General features: G+C 33.8%; 2 protein-coding genes across 4 annotated transcripts; both read left to right on the forward strand.

Moving 5' to 3' along the window:
• The first annotated feature begins 11,305 nt into the window (after positions 1 to 11,305).
• On the forward strand, positions 11,306 to 16,846 carry LOC144560101 (disease resistance protein RGA2-like). 3 transcript variants are annotated; one of them, XM_078309253.1, is made up of 5 exons: positions 11,306 to 15,308; positions 15,609 to 15,867; positions 15,971 to 16,050; positions 16,167 to 16,305; positions 16,770 to 16,846. In XM_078309253.1, exon 1 carries the CDS (start codon positions 11,657 to 11,659, stop codon positions 15,194 to 15,196), a length of 3,540 nt encoding a protein of 1,179 aa, XP_078165379.1. In that variant the 5' UTR covers positions 11,306 to 11,656; the 3' UTR covers positions 15,197 to 15,308; positions 15,609 to 15,867; positions 15,971 to 16,050; positions 16,167 to 16,305; positions 16,770 to 16,846. The 3 variants fall into 3 exon arrangements, with proteins under 3 accessions (XP_078165379.1, XP_078165380.1, XP_078165378.1); XM_078309254.1 differs by having other exon boundaries at positions 16,182 to 16,305; XM_078309252.1 differs by having other exon boundaries at positions 15,609 to 16,050.
• Positions 16,847 to 18,790: 1,944 nt separating this feature from the next.
• Positions 18,791 to 21,963, forward strand: LOC144560659 (uncharacterized). The gene is made up of 6 exons (XM_078309894.1): positions 18,791 to 18,975; positions 19,605 to 19,658; positions 19,749 to 19,822; positions 19,936 to 19,970; positions 20,762 to 20,916; positions 21,609 to 21,963. Exons 2-6 carry the CDS (start codon positions 19,639 to 19,641, stop codon positions 21,808 to 21,810), a joined length of 486 nt encoding a protein of 161 aa, XP_078166020.1. The 5' UTR covers positions 18,791 to 18,975; positions 19,605 to 19,638; the 3' UTR covers positions 21,811 to 21,963.
• Positions 21,964 to 22,225: the final 262 nt, after the last annotated feature.

A 22,225-nucleotide genomic window follows, 5' to 3' on the forward strand; every position in this document is an offset into this window, starting at 1 on the left:
CACATAATTCCATTAGCTGAATTTGCAAAAAGGTGTGAAGAAGAAAACAACAGATTAAAAGCAGGTTGCTCAGTTCCTTCCCCATTCCCTTTTTTTCATAAAAAAACCTCCCATTTCATCATTTGGTAATCAAATCAATTAATATTTCACATATCTGGAATGGAAGAGCTAGAGTTTTATCCGCACATCTCTTCTTTTTTCCTCAAAATATAATAAAAATATTTCATCAGTGTCAGTTTATTGACTCCCTTTTATCTATTTATCTTTCTACCTAATCAAGCAATTAATTTCTTGTTAGCCCCACTTTTTACCAACTTTTGGTATACCAAGTTTTGAAATTCGAATAAGCTTTTATTTTAATTATTTAAATTCTAAGAAGTTTCCTACTCGTTTAAGACCCCTGTATAATATTGCGTAGATTGGATGCATAGGTCCCAGCATCTTTTCTTTCCCGAGCAAAATACAATCATGTGTAAGGTCAATCTAAGGAATACAGTAATTGTGCCAAAACTGGGTTGTAAAAAAAATACCATGTAGGGTTAAAATCCAAACGCCACGGTTCGCAAAAACCGGAATCGGAATTGGAATCGGTCACTTTTGACATTGGAAATGGAATCGGTCAATTAGTCAAAATCGGTTGAATCGAATCGGAAATTCAGATTCTTTTTTTTTGTCAGCACCTTGTTTTGTACTAAAAAAAATAATATAAAGAAAAAAAATTTGTCAAGCTAATAGAATATAATACAAGAAATACAGTTATTTTTCCTGCCATAAATTTAACCATATCTAGCTGGCTAGATTACATCGTTGTCCTCTGTATTACAATCAGTGTTCTAAATAACGCGTTATAGCGTTTTTGTACCCTAAACGCTAAGCTATGGCATAATAACGCGCTATTTGAGCTATGGACGCTATAGCGGTAATAGCAGTCCGCTTTAGCGCATAGCGTGCAGCGCAAATAGCGCCCGCTATGCAACATTTGCTGTTTTTTTTTTCAATTTATATGAGCTTTAAATAAAGGCTCAGATTGGATTTTAACCATAATTTTTTTTGCAATTGATGTACTAAGCTTTATATTAAACTATTAAATATTTAATGAGAAATCCATCAAATGAAATCAAAATAAAGAAGCTACAATGCGCTATGCAACATGAGCTGCTGTTTTTTTTTTCAATTTATATGAGTTTTAAATAAAGGCTTAGATTGAATATATTAAGATATTTCTTGAAGTAACAAAATGATACTTACTATACAGTAGTTTGAATATTTTGAATATATTAAGATAGTTAATTATGTCATGATGTCTAGGTTATTTTGAAATTTAAATAGAAAAAATATAGATTATGTCATGATACTGAATATATTTTGAATAGAAAAAGATTGATAGTTTATGATATTAGTATTACTATGGATATTTTGAGTCGCAATTTGAACTTTGTATTGATTCAATATGAATATTATATATTTTTTAATCATTTTGATATTATTTATTGTTCTATGAGACTTAGATAATGTTGATATTTAGTACAAATATATGATATATTTTTTATAAAAATAAAAAAAGCTATGACGCGATAGACGCTATTTAAAACCTTGATTACAATAGAAAGGAAATATTTTGTTGTCCACAACTAAAAAAAAAAAAAGACATTAATGTAGAGTTCACTGAAGAATTATTAATAACAAATATTAAGTATTCTAAAGTAAAGAACTTTAAAATGACTTTAAAATATAATAGGTATTAGATATGTATAACAATAGAATAATTCTCTACAAATGAATTATTGTGCATTAATAATTTAAGAAAATTGCAATTTTCTCTTTGTACGTTAGTTTTTGTAAAAAAAAAAACTCTAATTTTAAGCTGGTTTTGTACTGATCAGTTAAAGTTAATTAATCACTGTATTTTACTTTGGATGAGTTCCGGATCCTCTGTTTTGTGTAATGTACAATTATCCATACTCCCTATGCTTGGATCTATGAGGAATGGAACCCATGTTTTGATGTTTTCCTTGATCGCCATTAGCTAGGTAGGTGCATTACAGTAGGAAACATATTATTAATTTTGTGCGCACAGAGTGCTTTTAGGAGTATCCTCTGAGGTATCTCACTTTGTGAGGTTACTCAAAATGGGCTGTGAAAGAAAGAATTTGGATACAGAATTTACGAGATCCCTTTAGGATTCGTACTAATAAGTAATGAATGAATTGGATTTAACTCTACGCGTTAAGGTACCTCATCAGATCTGAACTCAGCATCTTATGGAGAATGGGTATCACATTAAATTGAAAAATAAAGGTCCTCTGCTTCTGCTCCATATAAACAAAACAAAACAAAACAAAAAACTTCTCAACCTACAACATGCATCTCCCCTCACCCACCACCTCCGCACACCCCTGGTGTCATGGAGATCTTAGACACCTCCACAGAATATACAATCGCAGATGCTCCCATATCTGCTAATGAATGGCGGTATAACAAAAGCGTTCCCCGCAGAAGTTTCAGATTCCAAGTTAAGAATACTCAAACTCCTATATTGAAGAGAGCTCAAAAGAGAAAGGCCTCTGGTTCCTCACAGCCAGAAGGTACTCCTTTACTTTATAATTTTCCTTATCATAGGTTTACTTTCGAACAAATAGAGCACCTTTTTAGAGTCTATAATATAGTGTTAGGTAAAAATGATCAGGATAGAGCTATGTTAATCACTGCTCTGCAGCACATGGATAGAAATATGTTTGAGAAATTGTTAGTTTCATTGGATTACCACACTAACCAATCAGATAAGGTAATTTGCCTCCAATTACAGCATGTAGAACAATTCAGGAAGGCTGATACACAGCCCCCCGGTAGAGATTTGACATTAGTTTTATGAATATACTAAATTGGAACATCCGAGGGATGAATTCTCCTCGGAAACGACAAGCACTTAGTGATTATATTAGGCAATATCACGTAGATATGATAGCAATACAGGAAACCAAAAAAGATACATTCAGTGATCGAATGCTTAGGAATATAGCACCTAGATTTGATATTTGGCTCTATTTACCATCTAATGGTGCTTCTGGAGGAATTCTTTTTGGAGGAGATAGTAACACAATAGAGATTACACACCATTCTTTACATCAATTTTGCATAGATATACACCTTATTAATAAATTAGATCAAACTGCATGGCAATTTACAATCATATATGGTCCTACTATCAGAAGCTTGAAGAAAGCTCTATGGACAGAATTAGATAGTCTAAGAATAGGAATGACTAAACATTGGCTTCTTTGTGGCGATTTTAATGTTATCCGAAATCATCAGGAAAAATCTGGTCCCAATTTTGATGTTAAGATTAGTAAAATGTTCAATAATTTCATTAATAGGCATAGTTTGGTCGAACATAAATTACCGACAAGAAGGTTTACTTGGGCTAGTGGGGGTAATTTTGCACTCTTGGATAGATATCTGTCCAATATGGGATGGGATATACAATATCCTCATAGTAGCGTTATCGATCTTAGTAAAAATGGATCAGATCATTGTCCAATACTTATGCAATTAACACCCTCTACACATTCTCATCCTCCTTTATTTCGATTTGATCCTTTATGGTTAGAACAGGAAGAATTCTGTAATCTAATTGTTAAATGGTGGACGGAATTTTCCCAGAAAGGTCATGACATAGCCAAATACTGGTCTAAAAAAATTGGTTTTCTTAGAAGGAAAATTAGAGGCTGGGCCAAGAATTTCTATGCTAGGAAAAAAAGAGAAAAATTTACACTTTTAGCTCAACTTAAGGATCTAGAATGTCTTCAGGAAGATAGGGCATTATTTCCACATGAGGTGGAGGAATGGCATACCCTTAAGTCTAAATTGGAACATATATATTTAGAGGAAGAGTTATACTGGAAACATAAATCTAAACAAACCTGGTTAGAGGAGGGAGATTCCAACTCCAAATACTTTCACATAGTAGCCAATCATAGAAAAAAGAAACATAGAATCAATTCCTTAGTTGTTAACGGTTCTCCTACTCAATCTCTGGAAGATATTAAACCGCATGTGCTTGAGTATTATAAACAGATTTTAGGAACTAGAGGATCTAAATATGCATCTTTAGATACTGATTTTTGGGATTCCCATCAAATAGTTACCTCTAAGGAGAATCATATACTGGAACAACCTTTCACAGAAGAGGAGATCAAACAGGCTTTGTTCTCCTGTGAGCCTAATGGGGCTCCAGGTCCAGATGGTTTTTCCTTCAAATTTTACCAACACTTTTGGGATCTAGTTAAATCAGATATTGTCCTTTTATGCTCCAGTTTTTACACCAATTCTCTAAATTTAGTTTACCTTAATAGATCAATTATCTGTCTTATTCCCAAAGAGGCAAATGCAGCCACCATTAATAAGTATCGACCTATTAGTTTAGTGAACTGTATCTTTAAGCTGCTCTCTAAAATTCTCACTAATAGATTAGGATCTGTCATGGCTCGACTAATCAATGATAGTCAATCTGCATTTTTGCCAAATAGGTATATACTAGATAATGTGGTTTTAAGTCAGGAACTTATACATTATAGCAAACAACATGAACAAAGTGGGGTCATTGTCAAAGTTGATTTTGAAAAGGCTTATGACAAAATCCATTGGGATTACATTATAGAAGTTCTCTCTAGTAGGGGCTTTGGATCTAGATGGATTCAGTGGATACATAATTGTCTAGTTAGCTCTCAATCTTGTATTAGTGTTAATGGGGAATTAACTCCATACTTTTACTATCAAAGAGGGGTACGGCAAGGTGATCCCTTGTCCCCTTACCTCTTTATATTAGCAGCTGATGTCCTCAGTAGAATGTTTAATAAAGGTAAGCAAGCCAATATACTGAGAGGCTTAGGACCAAAATGTTTCGATAATACCAACATTACTAATAGTCATTATGCCGATGATACTATATTTTTTTTAGAATCTAATCCAGCAGTGATTACCTCTGCTTGGTGGGCCATGCAGGCCTTTGAAGCTATCTCTGGTATTAGGATTAACTTAGATAAAACTGAGATGTATGCAATTAACACATCTGCACAAAACTTGACCATGTTAGCAGCTGCATTTAAATGTAAAACAGCTGCTTTTCCCATAAAATATCTAGGTTTACCACTACATGATAGAAAATTGCTTGTCTCAGATTGGAGATTCTTACTTGATAAAGTAGATAAAAAATTGCAAAATTGGAAGGGTCAATTATTATCTATTGGAGGTCGACACACCCTAATCAACTCAGTCCTATCCTCTGTTCCTCTCTATGCACTCTCTATATACAGAGTTCCTAGTACAGTGTTAAAAGAGTTAGATAAGATTAGATGCCGATTCCTCTGGCAAGGCACAACTAAATCTAGGAAAAAGTTTGCTCTCATTAATTGGTCTGTTGTTTGTCTCTCAAAACAATATGGAGGATTAGGGATTTTAGATTTAAAAGATATGAACACAGCTCTATTGTTAAAATGGTGGTGGAAATACCAGGATGCAGACTATCATAGCCATTGGAAAACCCTTATGAAGTTTATTTACCAGGATACAACATCCTCTCATCCTTTATGCTCTCCTTTTTGGGCTGAGATTGTAAAATTATCTGAGTTAGGATCCAATTGTACACAATTCACACCTGGGCAAGTATCCAATGTCAGGTTCTGGGAAGACATCTGGTGGGGCAATTGTTCCCTAGCTTCTCAGTACCCTCAGCTTTATTCTAAATGCCTTAACCCACAAATTCTATTTCAGGATGTTATCAATTCGCAAGGGGAAGCTATGATCTTTTCCGATATACTAATGGGTGTTTGTCGGGATGAATGGAATGCAATTCTGAATATTCTTAGTCATTTTTCTTTTACTCATCACTTTGATAAACTGTCATGGCGATGGTCTGACTATGGGGAATTTAATGTGCAATCTCTGTACCTTATTCTCAACTACAGAGGCATTCTACCTGAACAACCTTTACTATGGTGGTTACTACCAGTGCCTCCTAAAATCAAAATATTTATGTGGTTGACTTTTAGAAATAAAATACTTACCAGGACTAATTTGCTTAAAAAAGGGTGGGAAGGGCCTAATCACTGTGTTTTTTGTACTTTCCCTGAGACAGTCAATCATCTTTTCCTACACTGTGTGGTCACCAAACAAATATGGCACTGGCTAGGGCAATCACAAGGCGTCTACCAGAACTGGCGTTCTCTTAAAGATGTGTTTCATTTTGCCATTTCCTTGACCCCCTGTGACCGATTTGCTTTTTTAATTGTGTTTAGTGCTACGTGTTGGACCATTTGGAAACATAGAAACGAAATATGCTTCCAACACGTGTCACCCAAATCAGTTCGATCTTTACTTTATCTCATAATTTCCCTTGTTTCTTATTGGACAGGTAGCTCTAAGGTGAAGCCAAAAGTGAAGGACGCTACTCACAAATGGTTGCCGGACATGGATGCTGTACCTCTCAGAGTTATGTGGCCAGGAGACGAAGAAAGTGATTCCTTTCACTTGCCGGAATCGTCCATAGAGAGTGTGTGTGACACAACTACTGATACTGTCATAGCGAGTTATAGAAATAGTCAGTAGTTTACATATAGCAGCTTCTGGGATATGCACGCTCTCAGTGAGGGTTGCACTTGGACAGTCCCTTTTAAGATTTTGTGTCCAGTCCCCTTTATTTTATTTTCATTGTGGTATGGGGCCTTTTGATATCAGATAGGTATACCAGGATAGTCTATGATGTTGTGCTCTCGTTACTGTTTGACTCTGTATGTTTCGTTTGATTAAATGAAACTGGGTCTATATGACCTTTTAAACCAAAAAAAAAAAAAAAACAAAAAACTTCTCCTAGAACAAAAGTCGCTGAAGTAGTTTCTATGATTAATTGTATTTAATGGGTCTTTCATTTATATAAGTGCTAAAATGTTTACATTTTTGTCATAATGTCAGATGACATGCAATTTAAGTTGTGATGAAAGAAACAAGGAACAATATAATGCTACAAACTGATTAAGCCCTTGCCTTCCAACCTTCTCGAAACAAAACAAAACCAAAAAAAAAAAAGATGGCAAAGAAATCTCATTTGGGCGAGATATATACTTTATTTAATGCCACTTAGTTTGCACGGATTATGCTTAACATGCCATGAGTATGTCAATTAGAATACTGGAATAACATTTGATGAAGTGATAAACACAAGCTAGCTATTCAGCCAACATGGAGCAAAATAAATCTGCTGTGATCCGTAGGAATTGCAGGGACCCTGCTATTTCCAAATCTAACCTTTTATTCTTTTAGAACGCACGAATTCCAATAAATTTTGTTTATGTGCACGGATCTCGAAACAAATAAAAGATTAGATTTTGAATAACAGGATCTCTGCAATTCCTACGGATCACAGCAGATTTATTTCCCTCGGCGAGGGGTGGATGGTAGTGAGGGAAAATGGAGCTAAGCCGCGCTATAAATTGAAATTTTTCAATTTGGTCTATTATATTTTATGATTTTTGTGAGCATTAATATTTTTAACCCCCTTATAAAATGAAATTATCTCAATTTTCTAGTTCGGCCTCTGATTACTAATAATTATAACTGTAGTTGTTTTTGTTATTAATAATTATTGTTACATGGTCTTGATTCAAGAAACATTACAGCTAGATTTAATAATATATTTTTCTATGAAAACAATATTTTGGTAATGTAATTAACATCTTCATGTCCTCTGTTTGGATAGTTTTCACTCTGATTCTGTTATCACCTAATGATTGTCATCAATTTTATATATATATATGAGTAAGTCTACCATACATTGCAATGCCTATGCATTTTTGCGCATTGGACTTTAAATCACCGGATTCAAAATTCAGATGACCGATCTAAACTGTTCATCTTGTTCTCCATATTAATATGTGCTTGGTGACCAAATTTTATATTTTTTTTTATTTTTTTACTATTTACTAAGCCACTTTGAAATTGCTGATCCAACGGTAATAGTTAAATCAAAAGGCACCGTTGGATCAGAGATTTTCAAAGTGGCTTAGTAAATAGTAAAAAAAAAAATTCAAAAAAATGTAAAATTTGGTCTCCAAGCACATATTAATATGGAGAACAAGATTAACAGTTGGATCGGTCATTTGGACTTTGAATCCGGTGATTTATAGTCAAATACACAAGAATGCCTATGCATTGTAATGTATGGTAGTCTTACTATATATATTCAAATTTCAACGGATATATTAAAGCTTTTCTTTTTGAGAATTAAACAAATCTGTAGCAAAACTATCAAAATGATGAAAGCAATTCAATTAGGTAGATGCACCAAAAGATTAGGTAGATGCACTAAAATATGGGGTGGTTGAGGTTGGGACAAGAACTTCCAAAAATAAATTAGGTAGGTGCACTAAAATATTGCGGTTCAATATACTGGAAGATATGATAGGCATAAACATTAAAGCACTCTCTATCAGTGAAATCAACAAAGGGGCTTTAGTTTAATGGTTAGGATATAAAAATTGTAGTATTAAAATTTGGAGATGACAACACCTTAATTACATTTTTTTTCTAAAAAAAACACCTTAATTAGATTTAATTTAGATATATGACCACCAAAATATTAATGTAAATTAGATTATAACCAAAAGCCTCTGTTTCGATCGGGTAAATATCTAATTCGCATCTCTAGATCTCGCTTATTAATCAATCAATCTGTGTTTTGCTCTCTTCATTTCTCATTCCCATCTCTCAGCCAACAATTTGGTATCTGTTTACAACTAAAACAACAGCAACAAAACGAATTCACTACTTGTTCTTTGGAGATGATAAAGCATATTTTGAAGACAATTTTTGGAGTAAAATATAATTTTATACATTTTTTTAGTCTGAAATACATTTTTATAATTTTTTTTTAATCATGTTTGATTCCATAGCTAGCTAGTCAACAAAGCAGTCAATATCTGGTTGGACAGACTCTTAGATATGAAGTAATTGTATTAGAAAATCTGATCCTTTGAAAATAAATGAGGTGTCATAATCAGAGAATGACAAAAGAAGATCGACTTTGTTTTCTCAAAAAAAAACAAGAGAAGACTTTGACTAAGTCAACTATATACTAACCTCAATAAAATACACTATTATAGACTTTTAGTTATGTCATCATTTTATATTATTTTCCTTTCTGCCTAGTCTACAAGCAAAAATCTTCCAAGCTTAGTCTTTACAAAAGACTGGAGAACTGCCCTCATTTTGCTCTGGAATCTAGATACTTTATCTCAATGCAATTATCTTTTACATTGATCGTTTTTGTGTTTATTGTGGTTGGTTTTTAAAATATAATAGAAACCTTAAGGTAGAAGTTTGTAGGGACCTTCCTCCGTGGTGTAATAGGTTTTTTTTTCTTATTGATTTTTCTGAGTTTGCTTCACAGTCAATGGTAAGAGGTGATGTAAAGTTTAGAATAGTTAGGTGTCTAGAAGGTGTCATTTGTTCTCATGGATTGTTTTTAGTGGATCTGAAACTTTTACTTAGCAAGAAGTTTCTGAGTCATTCGTTGGAAATAAATCAGCTGAAATTCTGAAATCAGGTACTGTTCATCCTGAAATTCCTGCAATCCAAAATTCAGCCATTGAAATTTTTCAAGGACGCATCTCAAAACAGCTAGTTTTTCCTTGCACGTATCTCAAAACAGTTTGACGGCTGGATTCAGATTGCAGGGATTTCAGGGTGAACAGTACTGACCTCGGATTTCAGCAGATTCGGATCCGTCGTTCGTTAGAATTGTATGTCTGGAATTACATTTTCAAAAGTGTTCCTGTCGAATGATTTTGTTTTATTTGTTTGAAAAAGTAAAATCGGTTTCATTAATTTTAGTGAAATAAAACTGTTCTTATATATGTTGGCTGAATAATACTTTAAACACTCCACTTAATATAATTATTATTTGACATTTTTTTTATTGAATGTTAAATCTTAAATAATAAAAAATATCATTATTTGCATAACATACATAATCATTTTACAAAAATAAAAAAGTAAATAATATTTACAAGTAGGAAATTTAGAGTAAAACTAAGGTGTTCTTAATTTCACCAAGCCTCTTGATGAACTCAAGTCTAAAACCCATCAAATCGGCTTTAAATGATAAATCTAACCCGTTGAAACCAGCTTACCTTACGAGTGATACTTCTACATGTGAAAATTTTAAACATTCAAATTAATTTAGTATAAAGTCAAGCGGTCAAAACTGTTCAAAAAATAAATGCATTAAAATTAATTTATTAACCTTCTAATTTTGACCGATTGACTTTATACTAAATTAATTCGAATGTTTAAAAATTTTCATATGTAGACGTTTCACTCATAAGGTAGGCATGTTTCAACGGTTTGGATTTATCATTTGAAGTCGATTTGATGGGTTTTAGACTTGAGTTTACCAAAGAGCTTGGTGAACTTAAGAACACCCTAGTTCTACTCGGAAATTTATGTATTCTTCAACATTTTTTATATGTAAATTTTATTTAGTGGTTTGGATTGACTATTTAGAAATTAAAATGTACAATCTAACCAGTTAAACATATATTGGCCGGTATATATGATAACGTTAATACATTAGCATAACTTTTAAATAAATAACTTACCGTATAATAAAATAACATTATAAACAGAACACTTTTGATTTTGTTTCAATATTGTATTTGTATCTTAGGTTCATAGTATACTCAGTTGCTGCAAAGAAGTTTCCATCTAATAATTAAAGCAAGATCTTGACTTTTAATCAAAGAAGTTTCCGTCTAATGTTGGCAAGCTCTAGAGTAATAGGTAATAGATAATTGTATAATATAAATCAATAGAAACCTTAATAGTTAATTATATAGTTATATAATATAAACCTTAATGTTGGCAAGCTCTATATAGTTTTAGAGTAATAGGTTGTGAAATATAATTACCTATTACTTGTGAAATATAATTACCTTAAATATCTATTACTCTTATTCTTACCGTGGTATAATATAAATCAATCTAATTATAATAATAAAATTATATAGTTATATAATTTATATTTATTAATTACCTCTATAAAATAATAGATACAAAATAACTCTTATTCTTATCTTTATCCAATAAGCTAATGAATACAAATTCTTATCAATACCCAATAAGCTAAGGAAAAAAAAAAAATCACCTTCACCTATTTATAAGGTAGAGTATGGATCAGGTAAGCGGTTGAAAGGATCTCATTAACACCCGAATCTGGTGCGTTCTATTCACCTCTACCACAACTAAATTCAATCCAGCAATCTCTGTTAAACAGCATTCAATCTATCTAGTGATCTCTTCATCTCTTTTGCAACTCTGTTTCTAACTCTCAGCCCTCTCTCTCGTTCTCTTTCAATCAGGTACACCGTGTCTGTTTCCAAAATCTTTAATTCTAATCTCACTAGCTTATAAATCAACCAGTCTGTGTTTTGCTTTCTTTATTTCTCAATCTGTTCTCTCAACGAACAATTTGGTACGTGTTTACAACAACAAACAAACAAAAAAAACAATTTGCTACAAATATAAAAAAAAATATAAAAATTGAGAAAACAAAAACAGCGGATTTAATTAGAGGAGGTGCCACAGGAAAATAAGAAGGAACGTCACGATGAATCTTTCAATTGCAAACTGGGCTGTTTCGACCATTGCAACCTCTGTTATTCATAACCTTGTTAGCGCAGCTTATTTGTACTTACGTGACCGTATGCTGCCAGCTGACAACGAAGCCGAGCTAAAGAAGCTACAAACAGCTCTTCCTCAGATCACAGCTGTCATGGGCATTGTTGAAGCACTCAAGATGAAGCATCCAGATGCTAGCCAATGGGTTGAGCAGTTTAGGCAAGCTTTAGAAGCATCCGAAGACGTGCTTGACGAATTGGAGTACAAAAAGCTCGAGGATATGGTGAAAGACAAAGATGAGGTGGGTGGATCTGCTTCTAATTCAAAGAAGAAGAAATTGAGTGTTCTAAATGGTGATACTTTGGAGAGGCTGAAGGATGCTGTATCAATGTTGGATCGGGTTGTTGACGGTTTGCAGCCTCTCCTCCAAGCTGCCACTATGCTAGGTATTCATGGTCTTTCTGAATCATGGCAAGGAGCAAGTGAAGTTTTAAGGCGCGAAACTACTTCCTTTTTAGCTAAAAGAGAGGTGTTTGGTCGCGATGCTGAGAAAGATGAGATAATTAGTTGGCTGAAGCGACCAACTCATGCCCGCCTCTCTTCTTTTGGTATTGTTGGGGTGGGTGGACTAGGGAAGACAACCCTTGTGCAATTTGCTTATCAAGAAATGCGCGGGTCTAATCATTTCGATAAAACAATTTGGATTTGTGTTTCTATTAACTTTAGTGTTGAAGATATAACGAGAAAGATGCTCAGTGAACTAGGCGAAAGTAGCTCTGGTGATAAACCATTAAATGCACTTCAGGAGACCTTGAACCAAAACATACTTTCAAAGAAAGTCCTTCTCGTTTTAGATGATGTTTGGAACGATGATAGGATGTGGGATTGGGAGCAACTGATTGCCCCTTTGAGGTTTGTACAACAAGGGAGTAAAATCTTATTTACAACTAGAATGAAATCAGTAGCACACTTGCTTGCCGGTGTGATAAACACAGAACAACAATCTCTAGCATTACAAGGATTAGGAGAGCAAGAGTTGCGATTGCTCTTCTATAGCTATGCATTTCAAGGTTTTAACCCTGACAATCATAGAGATTTCCAAGTAATTGGAGATCAAATACTAAAAATGCTCCGAGGTAATCCATTAGCAGCAAAGGTGATCGGAAGCTTATTGCATTCACGTATGGACCCCCAGTATTGGAGAAGAATTTTGAATCATGGGGCTCTATTTAAGTTAGAGGAAGCGAAGGATGTGTTGGATGTTTTGAAGTTGAGCTACTACCATTTACCAGCAAATTTGCAGGAATGTTTTAGATTTTGTAGCATATTTCCTCAAGATCATAAGTTCAATAAAGATGAGTTGATCAAAATGTGGATGGCTGTGGGTATCATCCGGCAGCAACTAGGTCAGGATAAACAGCTGGAGGATATTGGACAAGATTATTTCCATCATCTTTTGAGGAAGTCTTTCTTTGAATATACTATTAAATCATGGAATGGTGAAGAAAGGTATGTCATGCATGATATGGTGCATGAAATGGCCCTGAACGTTTCCTATGGGGAATGTTGTAGAATAGAGTCTAATGATAAATCTATTATCATACCTAGCACTATACGACATGTCTCTGTACATAAAAGTGAAATTGACAAGGTTTCTCATCTTGAGAATTTACGTAGTTTGGTTATTTTTCCTTATCTTAATACGAATTCATTGATTCTATCGAATAATTTAATCAAGAAACCTTTGCGCTTATTGAAAATAGATCAATATTGTATCTTTGAATCACCAGAAGAGATAAGTTGCTTGGTACACCTTCGCTACTTATCCATCAGACTAAGTCATGCAAGTCAACCATTGATGGACTCACTCCTTGCTTCAATTTTCAAACTTTACCATTTGCAAGTACTAGAATTTTCAACAGTAGGTGATAATTCAGGATTTAAAACAACAAGAATAACCAATCTAGTAAGGTTGCGTTATATGAGGCTTCCCAAGGAGATAATGCAAACCATTCATGGAGTTCACAAGCTGACATCTCTCAAAGAGTTAACCTTTTTGGTTTCACAAGAGAGTGGTCGTCGTATAAATGAACTAGGCACACTGAAGAACCTCTGTCATCTGTTTATTGAAAACATTGAGAATGTACGGGATCCTACTGAAGCTAAGAGTGCCAACCTATTGGGAAAGAATAATCTCATGTCACTCTCCTTGAAATGGACCTCGGGGAGCAATCCAGTTAACCCTGAGCAAATTATTAATTACCTTCAACCTGATCCCAATCTCAAGGAACTAACAATTGAGAATTATGAAGGAAAAAGATCTCCTAGATGGATGGAGGAATCGTCCCTTTTAAACCTATCATCCCTTAAATTATTTTCATGTCCTATGTGGAAAAACCAATTATTTTATGGGCAAATGTCATATCTGAAAATTCTTGATATACGTCATTGTGTAAGCCTGGACAGGTTACCTGATATGCCCCTTTCCCTAATTGAATTCCGAATTAATAATGTGGGCTTGACTTGTCTTCCAAATATGAACCTAAGTTGTGACAATAATACTCCCACACCATCATCCCTGAAATCATCACTAAGTGTAGTGCAAATAAGTAGATGCCCCAACTTAAAATCTTTGGATGGCTTTCTACAGCAACACAACCTAGATTTACAAGCTATTAAGACATTAGAAATCAACCGCTGTGAGAAACTGGTATTTGTACCAGTAGGTGCATTTGGGAGATTTGTGTCACTAACAGAATTAACTATAAGGGATTGCCCAATGCTGGCAGCAGTCGACAACCTGAACAACCTTCTGCCTACAAAACTAAAAGAGATTTTAATTAAAAACTGTGGTGAACTTGATGTGCCACTGCTGGAGTCAGCATCATGTCTCACTACTCTCACTTTTATCTGGATTGAAAATTGTGCAAACATTTCTCATATTCCCTCAGAAAATGCATTCAGATCTGTTACTGAGCTGTGTATCCACGGATGCAAAAAGCTCATTGAACATTCATCTAGTAAACAAGCACATGGTGTTAACCAAGGGAGCAACTTGGTGTGTTTAAAGCTCTCTTATCTTGAAATTGATCACCTCTCTCTCATTCTTATCGAACCACTGAGAAGCCTCATATCTGTTAGGATACTAAAAGTATCCTATTGTTTAGGGATGGAAACCTTGCCAGAGCAATGGTTTCTGCAAAACAGCAGTACCCTCGAGCATTTGATTATCCTGAATGCAAGCTCTCTGAGGTCATTGCCTACTACAATGGCAAGGCTCACTGCCCTTGAAAGATTAGAAATAGCGGACGCTGATTTGTTGGAGGAGCTCCCTGAGTTACCTGTTTCTCTAAGGGAGTTGTTTATCAGTTATGCAAAATCTCTGAAGTCATTGCCTACTGCAATGGCGAGGCTCACTGCCCTTAAATATCTAACAATTCAGAAGGCCGATTTGCTAGAGGAGCTCCCAGAGTTACCTGCTTCTCTGAAAGTAAAGGATATTGAAGGCCGTGGTGGCCGGCTGCTATGAAACATAAGGACACTCTGTTTTCACAATGGATCCCCAACTCATGTTGAAGAAATAAAACCAGATGTGTTCAGTGGGATAATGCTTCATTATTTTACAACTCTGTATTCACAAGGTACTTTATTTTATATTTCTGAAATCAATAAAAGGCTCTTGCAATGGATTGGAATATGTAATTCATCAGATAATATATTCTTAGTTCCATCTCTCATTGTCTCAGGTACTTTATTTTATATTTCTGAAATCAATAAAAGGCTCTTGCAATGGATTGGAATATGTAATTCTTCAGATAATATATTCTTAGTTCCATCAGATAATATATTCCCTTCAATTTATGTAGCACTTTTTACCTTCAAAAAAAAAAATTTATGTAGCACTTTTTATATTGATCTATACTTTTGATTTATGTCTACAGAAACAATGCTCCACAGGAAGTTGCACGAAGTTATGGCCTTATGGGTTTGGATAATGCAAGATAGATCCTAGTCAGGCTGACCATTTCACAATTTTGAGTTCTATTACCGTACAATGAATCAATCAGTTAACGAGATATTTCGGTAGGCAAGGTGGGACCCAAGGGGCTGGTGATAGTGATGTTTGGATCGTCGATTGTGCAGTACAACTTCAGTCACGCCAGCTGGCGTACTACTCTGGTTCATTCCTATTCTCACCAGGTTTTTATCTTCTACTTTGTTTCTTTTCAATTTATGTTGTCAATTTTGTTAAAGAGATGAAGTCTTGTTTTGTGGATGTGTGTTGGGCATTCAACTAATGAAGGATGATGTGCTGTTGCGTGAGTATGAGCGATGGAACTCCAACCATGCACTTCAGGTCCTTCCCATTAAGTCTTTCCCAAGGTAAGGTAAAGTGTGCTTCTAGGATTAACAGCTTCATGTAATAAGTAATAACCACAGGACATTATTGTTATTTTTGCAAATTTGCTGCAATGTGATTTTTTTATTACTAAAATCAGGATTCGCTGGTACAGCCTTCTCTAGTGTAGATTATTTTGGAGGCAATGGTTCAAGTAAGGCACATTCCTACGGCCGGAGTCCTCATGTGCCTCTGTCAGAGTACATGGACAACATGTGACGAATTGGACTTCACTTCAGGTTACTTCTCACTTGATTTACCTATTCTCAGTTTTCATTTTTTTTGGAGCAAATTTTGTTGTCAGTCATTACATGTAGAGATCATCTTGTTGTTTTTCAACAAGGTGTTTGTTACCTGTAGTTCATTGTAGTATCTTGGTTATTGTACCAGCCAGGTGCTGGTACCGATATTAGCTGAAAACTTGGAATACAGCTGTGCTGTTTATTATTTCTATAATGGTTTCTGATTTGCAGAATTTTTGCCCAAATGAAGACATAGAAATTACCTAATTTAAATTAGAATAAGTACCAGATTGGTTGCACATTGAAATTACAAACTTTATTTGGGATTAAACTAATGTGTTTTAAGTGTTTTTTTTCTGATACTTAAGCAAACTCCACAGAATGAACACTATTGTTCCTTTTACCTCAATTTGCATGCTTTATGTAGATTGTACTAATACAGCTAGTTTCTTTGCATGCAGGGTTTATCAGACACAGTGCGTGTAATTTTCCTTAGCTGCCCTTCAGTTAGTGAGAAATGCCTGTAGAATCAGCAAGGTAATTTATCAAACTAACCTATTATGCATCAACCCCCCCCCCCCCCCCCCCCCCCCCCCACACACACACACACACAAAGAATAAATAATTTTACTGAATTTTGATGTATCACTGATTTGATTGTTATATACAGTTGCTGAGTCTCCCAATGATCTGATTAGAGTTTGTGTATAGATCATTACTTCTTGGAAATATTGAAACAATAAATTAGATTTAAGCCTAGTTGTAAGTTTTTTGTTTCTTTGTCACCATTTATATTTTACACCAACTTTTTGTACTCACCAATTTGAAGAACTATAATTTAGAGCCTTTTTTATAAGAAATTTGCAAAGGGGAATTTTGATATTTTATACCAACTTTTGTAAAATGGGAATGCCGTGAGTTTTTCTGTTTCTTTGTCACTTTTTTTTAATATTTTACGCCAACATTTTGTACTCACAAGTTTGAAAAAACTATAATTTCAAGGCTTTTTTTATAAGAAATTTGCGAACTCCATTTCAAAACAGGTGAGCTTTCCCAGTTCTTTAAGAAGGGAGCTATCATCTCAATTTTATGCTTAATAGTTCCTTTTAGAACAAAAAAAAAACTTTGGAGGATAATTCGTAGTTAAATCAAAGTTTCTAACTCATCAAATGCTGATGAGTCAAAAAGAAGCTACCACTTTTTACTTTTTTTGTAATTGTAATATTTTGATTTTAAATACTGAATTAAATATTACTAAAAGATAGCGCCTATTTTTGAACAAGTTTACTTCTAATGACACAATGTGCAACTCAAGTTTTGCATGGTTACTACTTTTATAAATATCACAAATATAACACAATTTTAAAATAACTTTAATACTAAATTAATTTGAAAATTTATAAATTTGACATGTAAACACATTGTTTGTGATGTAGATCGGTTTCAACGGTTTGAATTTATTTTTCAAAGTCAATTCAATAAAATTTAAAGTTAAACTCACTATAAAGAACTTGGTGAGCCTATATTTAATGATTATGGTTATAGTAAGGATCTTCAATTTTTATATTGATCAGATTGAATAGAATGAACAAATGATCAGCATAGTGGTGAAAACGAATTAAATATTATCCATCTATATATTTGATCTGGACCTAGATTTCTAATTTAAGAATATCTGATGTTCGAATATTTGTACACTATGATTTAAGTGGATTTGGATGCAAATATGGGTTTGAATTTTGAAACAGAACCTAGATGGAGATATTGTATGTCTGTTTTTGTATTTTCCAAATATGAGACTATTTAACTAAAGATATATATTTTGTATATTTATAACTTAGTTGTATCAAAAAAAATGTTCGTCATTTATTTATAATTGCATAAATGATCGGATGGAACAAACGTCATGCATTTGATTAGATTGTAGAAAGAATTATTTCAGTATTTACATAATAATTATTTGCATTTATTATCAGTTTCAATCAGTATCCGTATTCATATTTCGATTCATATTTATATCCATTTAACATTCCATTCATCTCTGTATTGAGATTGATCAGGATCCACACGAGCTTGTTTATAAGCCCAGACCCAACCGAATCTGAAATTATCACCTAAGGTACCTCAAAATTTGAATTTATATTTTCACCGTCTGATCTTCTATGACGCGAATATTAAAACCACCAAAAAAAATTGTTCATTTTATCCGGTCCGGATCTAAACTTAAGTTCTGAGTTACCTCAGAAAATCCGGACTCATTATTCTGATCTTTGATTTCTTATCGTTACACTACATTACATACTACACCGGTCTAATCTCCAACTCATTTTAAAACCATCCGATCAGAATCGGGATCCACCCAGACCACTTCGCAAATTACGGTTAAGCTATAAGATTCGTGCCGATTTACAACGAACGATCCGATTCAAAACACATATAAAATACCTGAATCCCTCGTTCCTCCCTCTCCGCTGTGCGAAAAGCCGAAAATAACCAACGAGAAGAGGAAGAGATATCGCCGCCTCCATCTCTCTCTCTCTACTCGATCCAACCTCACTTAATCGAATCCGATCCTTAACCTCACTCCGACCCAAACCCGTATCTCGATCAGCCTTTCCCTCTCTATTCGCCGCGCTCCATTACAGAATTTACTGTGCGCTTTTACTGGTAAGAGGATGTTGTTTCTCTGATAAAAATGTGTTGTCAGTGTTTACTGCATTTTCAGATAATGTTATTTTCTCCTAAATTAGCATCAACTATTGGTTGTCGTCTTACTGATTTCTTTCAGAAATTGGGATTCAGTTGAAAGTTGTATATGATCTTGATGCAAAGATATATACCCACCATTTGCTTCATAGATGTTGAGATATTGTATGTGGTTGTGTTGTAAATTCCCAGTGGTAGGTATATAATTTTAATTTAGATAGTTATATGAAGATTATCTATGTAAATTGTGTCAGAATAATAATCTTGCAATAAGAAGTTGTTGTTTCTCTGATAAAATTGTGTTGTCAGTATTTGATACATTTTCAGATAATGTCATTTTCTCCTAAATTAAAATTGCTTCTCGTCTTACTAATTTTCTTTCAGAAGTTGTTAAGTTGAGAGTTGTATAACATCGTGATGCAAACATATATACTAACTATTAGCTTCATAGATGTTCAGATTCAGATATTGAATGTGATTGTGTTGTAAATTCCCAGTGGTGGGTATAATTTTAATTTAGAGAGTTATGTAAAAATTATCTATGAGAAATTTGGATAGTGAATTCGCCAATTTTATTTTATTTTTTTCAGGTATTTTTTGCTTCTTTGAAGAGGATTTGAATCAATGGGATTAACTGGTGTGAGGTACTTCTATTTTGTTAATAAATTCCTTTTGGCGTGCTTACCATTCTGTTTGTTTATTGTTAAAAGCAATGAATGATTTGTGTTTTTCAGATCTGAATCAAAAAGTAAAGATTCAAAGAGCAGCTCCATGCGCAAAGTCGAGAAGAAATTGGGCTTCTATAATAGTACTTCCTTTACAATTTACTCCTTTTAATTGTCTCTCTCTCCGTTTGTTTATAGATTGATATATCAAAAAGTTTCTGTCAATGAACCTGTGTTCTTTCTTTTCAATTTTCAGAAGTGCAAGATGCTATAGTGAAAAAGGAAACCAAGGTAAATGATATTTACATCTAATTGATCTGCAATATTTTTTTTTTTTTGTGTAGTGCAGACGCTATTTTGAATTCTGGTGTTCAATTGAGGCTAAAATATGAGTAGGGTTAAAATGCCCCATTATTATCATACTTCAATCATGTCTCACACTTTTATTTCCATTTTCAAAGTCCAAAGAGTCGATCCGAACTGCTCAACATGATCTCCATATTAAAATGTGTTTGGAGACCAAATTTTATATTAGTTTTTTGAAATTTTTTACCATTTTTTTAGATAGGTACAAAACCACTGTTTTTGGATGGTCCAGAATCTTCTAAAAAACAGTGATTTTCTACCTATCTAAAAAATACAGTAAAAAATTTAAAATTTGGTCTCCAAGCACATTTTAATGTGGAGATCATGTTTAGCGGTTCGGATCGACTCTTTAGACTTTGAAAATGGAGATAAGGATGTGAGGCATGATCGGGGCACGAAAATAATGGGGCATTTTAACCCTACTCCTAAAATATTATGTTTTTCTTCCAATAGAACACCTACTTGTACCTTTATACCAGATTTATGTCAATATTGTATATTTAGTAGTTTGGGTTGAGAATATAATTTGAGATATGATTTACTTCCTAGATTATAGGGATTAGAATAAATGAGATTTAATGAACAGTTCATTGTAAAGGTGATCTATAAAAGAATGGGCTGAACCTCATATTGAGCAGACAAGTTATTCTAATATCTTCTCTCTTGAAACATTAAGTTGTCAATTTACGCATATATTTTTCTTTCCTTTTGTGCAGACAAAGAAGTTGAGGACCCGACAAAAAAAATTGAAGGCGTATAATCTCTCAGCTCTCGCTGAGTTTCTTCCTGATTTGGAAACCTTAGCAAAAACAAAAGAAACAGCCGTAATCAAAGATGAGAAGATCAATTGCAAGTCTAGACAAAGCTTAGTGTATGTTCTTTTCAACCTTTTTCTTACTTCTAAAATGCTTTATCCATCATGTTACAGTTTCAGTGTTTTAAATTTGCCAATTTGGGTATCATGTCAGATTCAGGGTTTTGGATTGTTAGGTTTCTTATTCCAGTCATTTAATTTTTTTTTCTAGCAAAGTGATTGCTAGATCTATTTTAGCAGGCTATGGATTGCTTGAACTTGGGTTTGTTGGGTTACGGGTTGATGTGTATTGGATCGGGTTCGAATCCAACAGTTCAGGCTGGTGTAAAAGATTGATCAGATATTGCCAGCTCATTGAACAAACAATCAAAAAGTATTTTATTATACGAGGCTATGGTACTATACATAGCACGGATTGATCCATACTATGGATCAATATCTTTATTTTCAAAATTCAAACAATCAATCTGAACCGTTTATCATGATCTTCATACAAATATATACCTACAGACTAAATTTTATACTTTTTAATTATCTCAAATGTAAAAAAATTGTAAAAAAATGTAAAATTTGACCTACAACTATATTTTCACATGGAGATCATGTTGAACGGTTCAGATTGATTGTTTAGACTTTGAAAATAGAGATGTTGACCCATAGTACGGACCAATATGCGCTATGCATAGTACCATTAGCCTCACTCCTACTATAAATATTACCTGACAACTTTTTTGCCCCTTCATTTTTAGACAAAGAGAAGCAGCTAAAATGCAAGCGGTACTAAACGACCCTTCTTTCATAAAGGATCCTTTTGAAACCATACACCTGCGATTACTGGAGACGCAACCACCAGGGCAAGAACAAATTAAAAGTGCGTTTAAAGGGAAAAAGAGAGAGAGAAAGAGAAGGGTAAAAAAAGCAAAATCAAAAGCTCAAGAAATGGAGGTTTGATTATTAGAGTTTCTAAACTAATTAAGGAACCTTTCTAATGCACTGTTTGTTAGGTAGATGTTTGTATATCTACCAATTTTGTCAAATGTGAAGTGCATCTTCTATGCAGAATCAAACGAATGCTATTTACGCTAATAGAAAATAGTTGATTTTGGTAGTGGTTTTTGAGTTGCAAATTGGTAGAAATGTTTATTTTTTTCTCTATGAAAGGTTAACTTTTGTTACACTTGCTTTACAAATTATCATATGTTAAATTAAATATCAAGTTTAACAGTGTTGTTACATGGGCATTTTGTTTTGTTTACTAATTTAAAACAAAAAAATTTACATGCTAAATATTCACAAACTCCCCACCTACTGCATCACATTTACCTCACAAATGCACTCACTATATCGATTGTTTAGAAGAATTGGC

Source organism: Carex rostrata, chromosome 10 (assembly GCF_964058835.1).
Source record: "Carex rostrata chromosome 10, lpCarRost1.2, whole genome shotgun sequence".
Lineage (NCBI taxonomy): Eukaryota > Viridiplantae > Streptophyta > Magnoliopsida > Poales > Cyperaceae > Carex > Carex rostrata.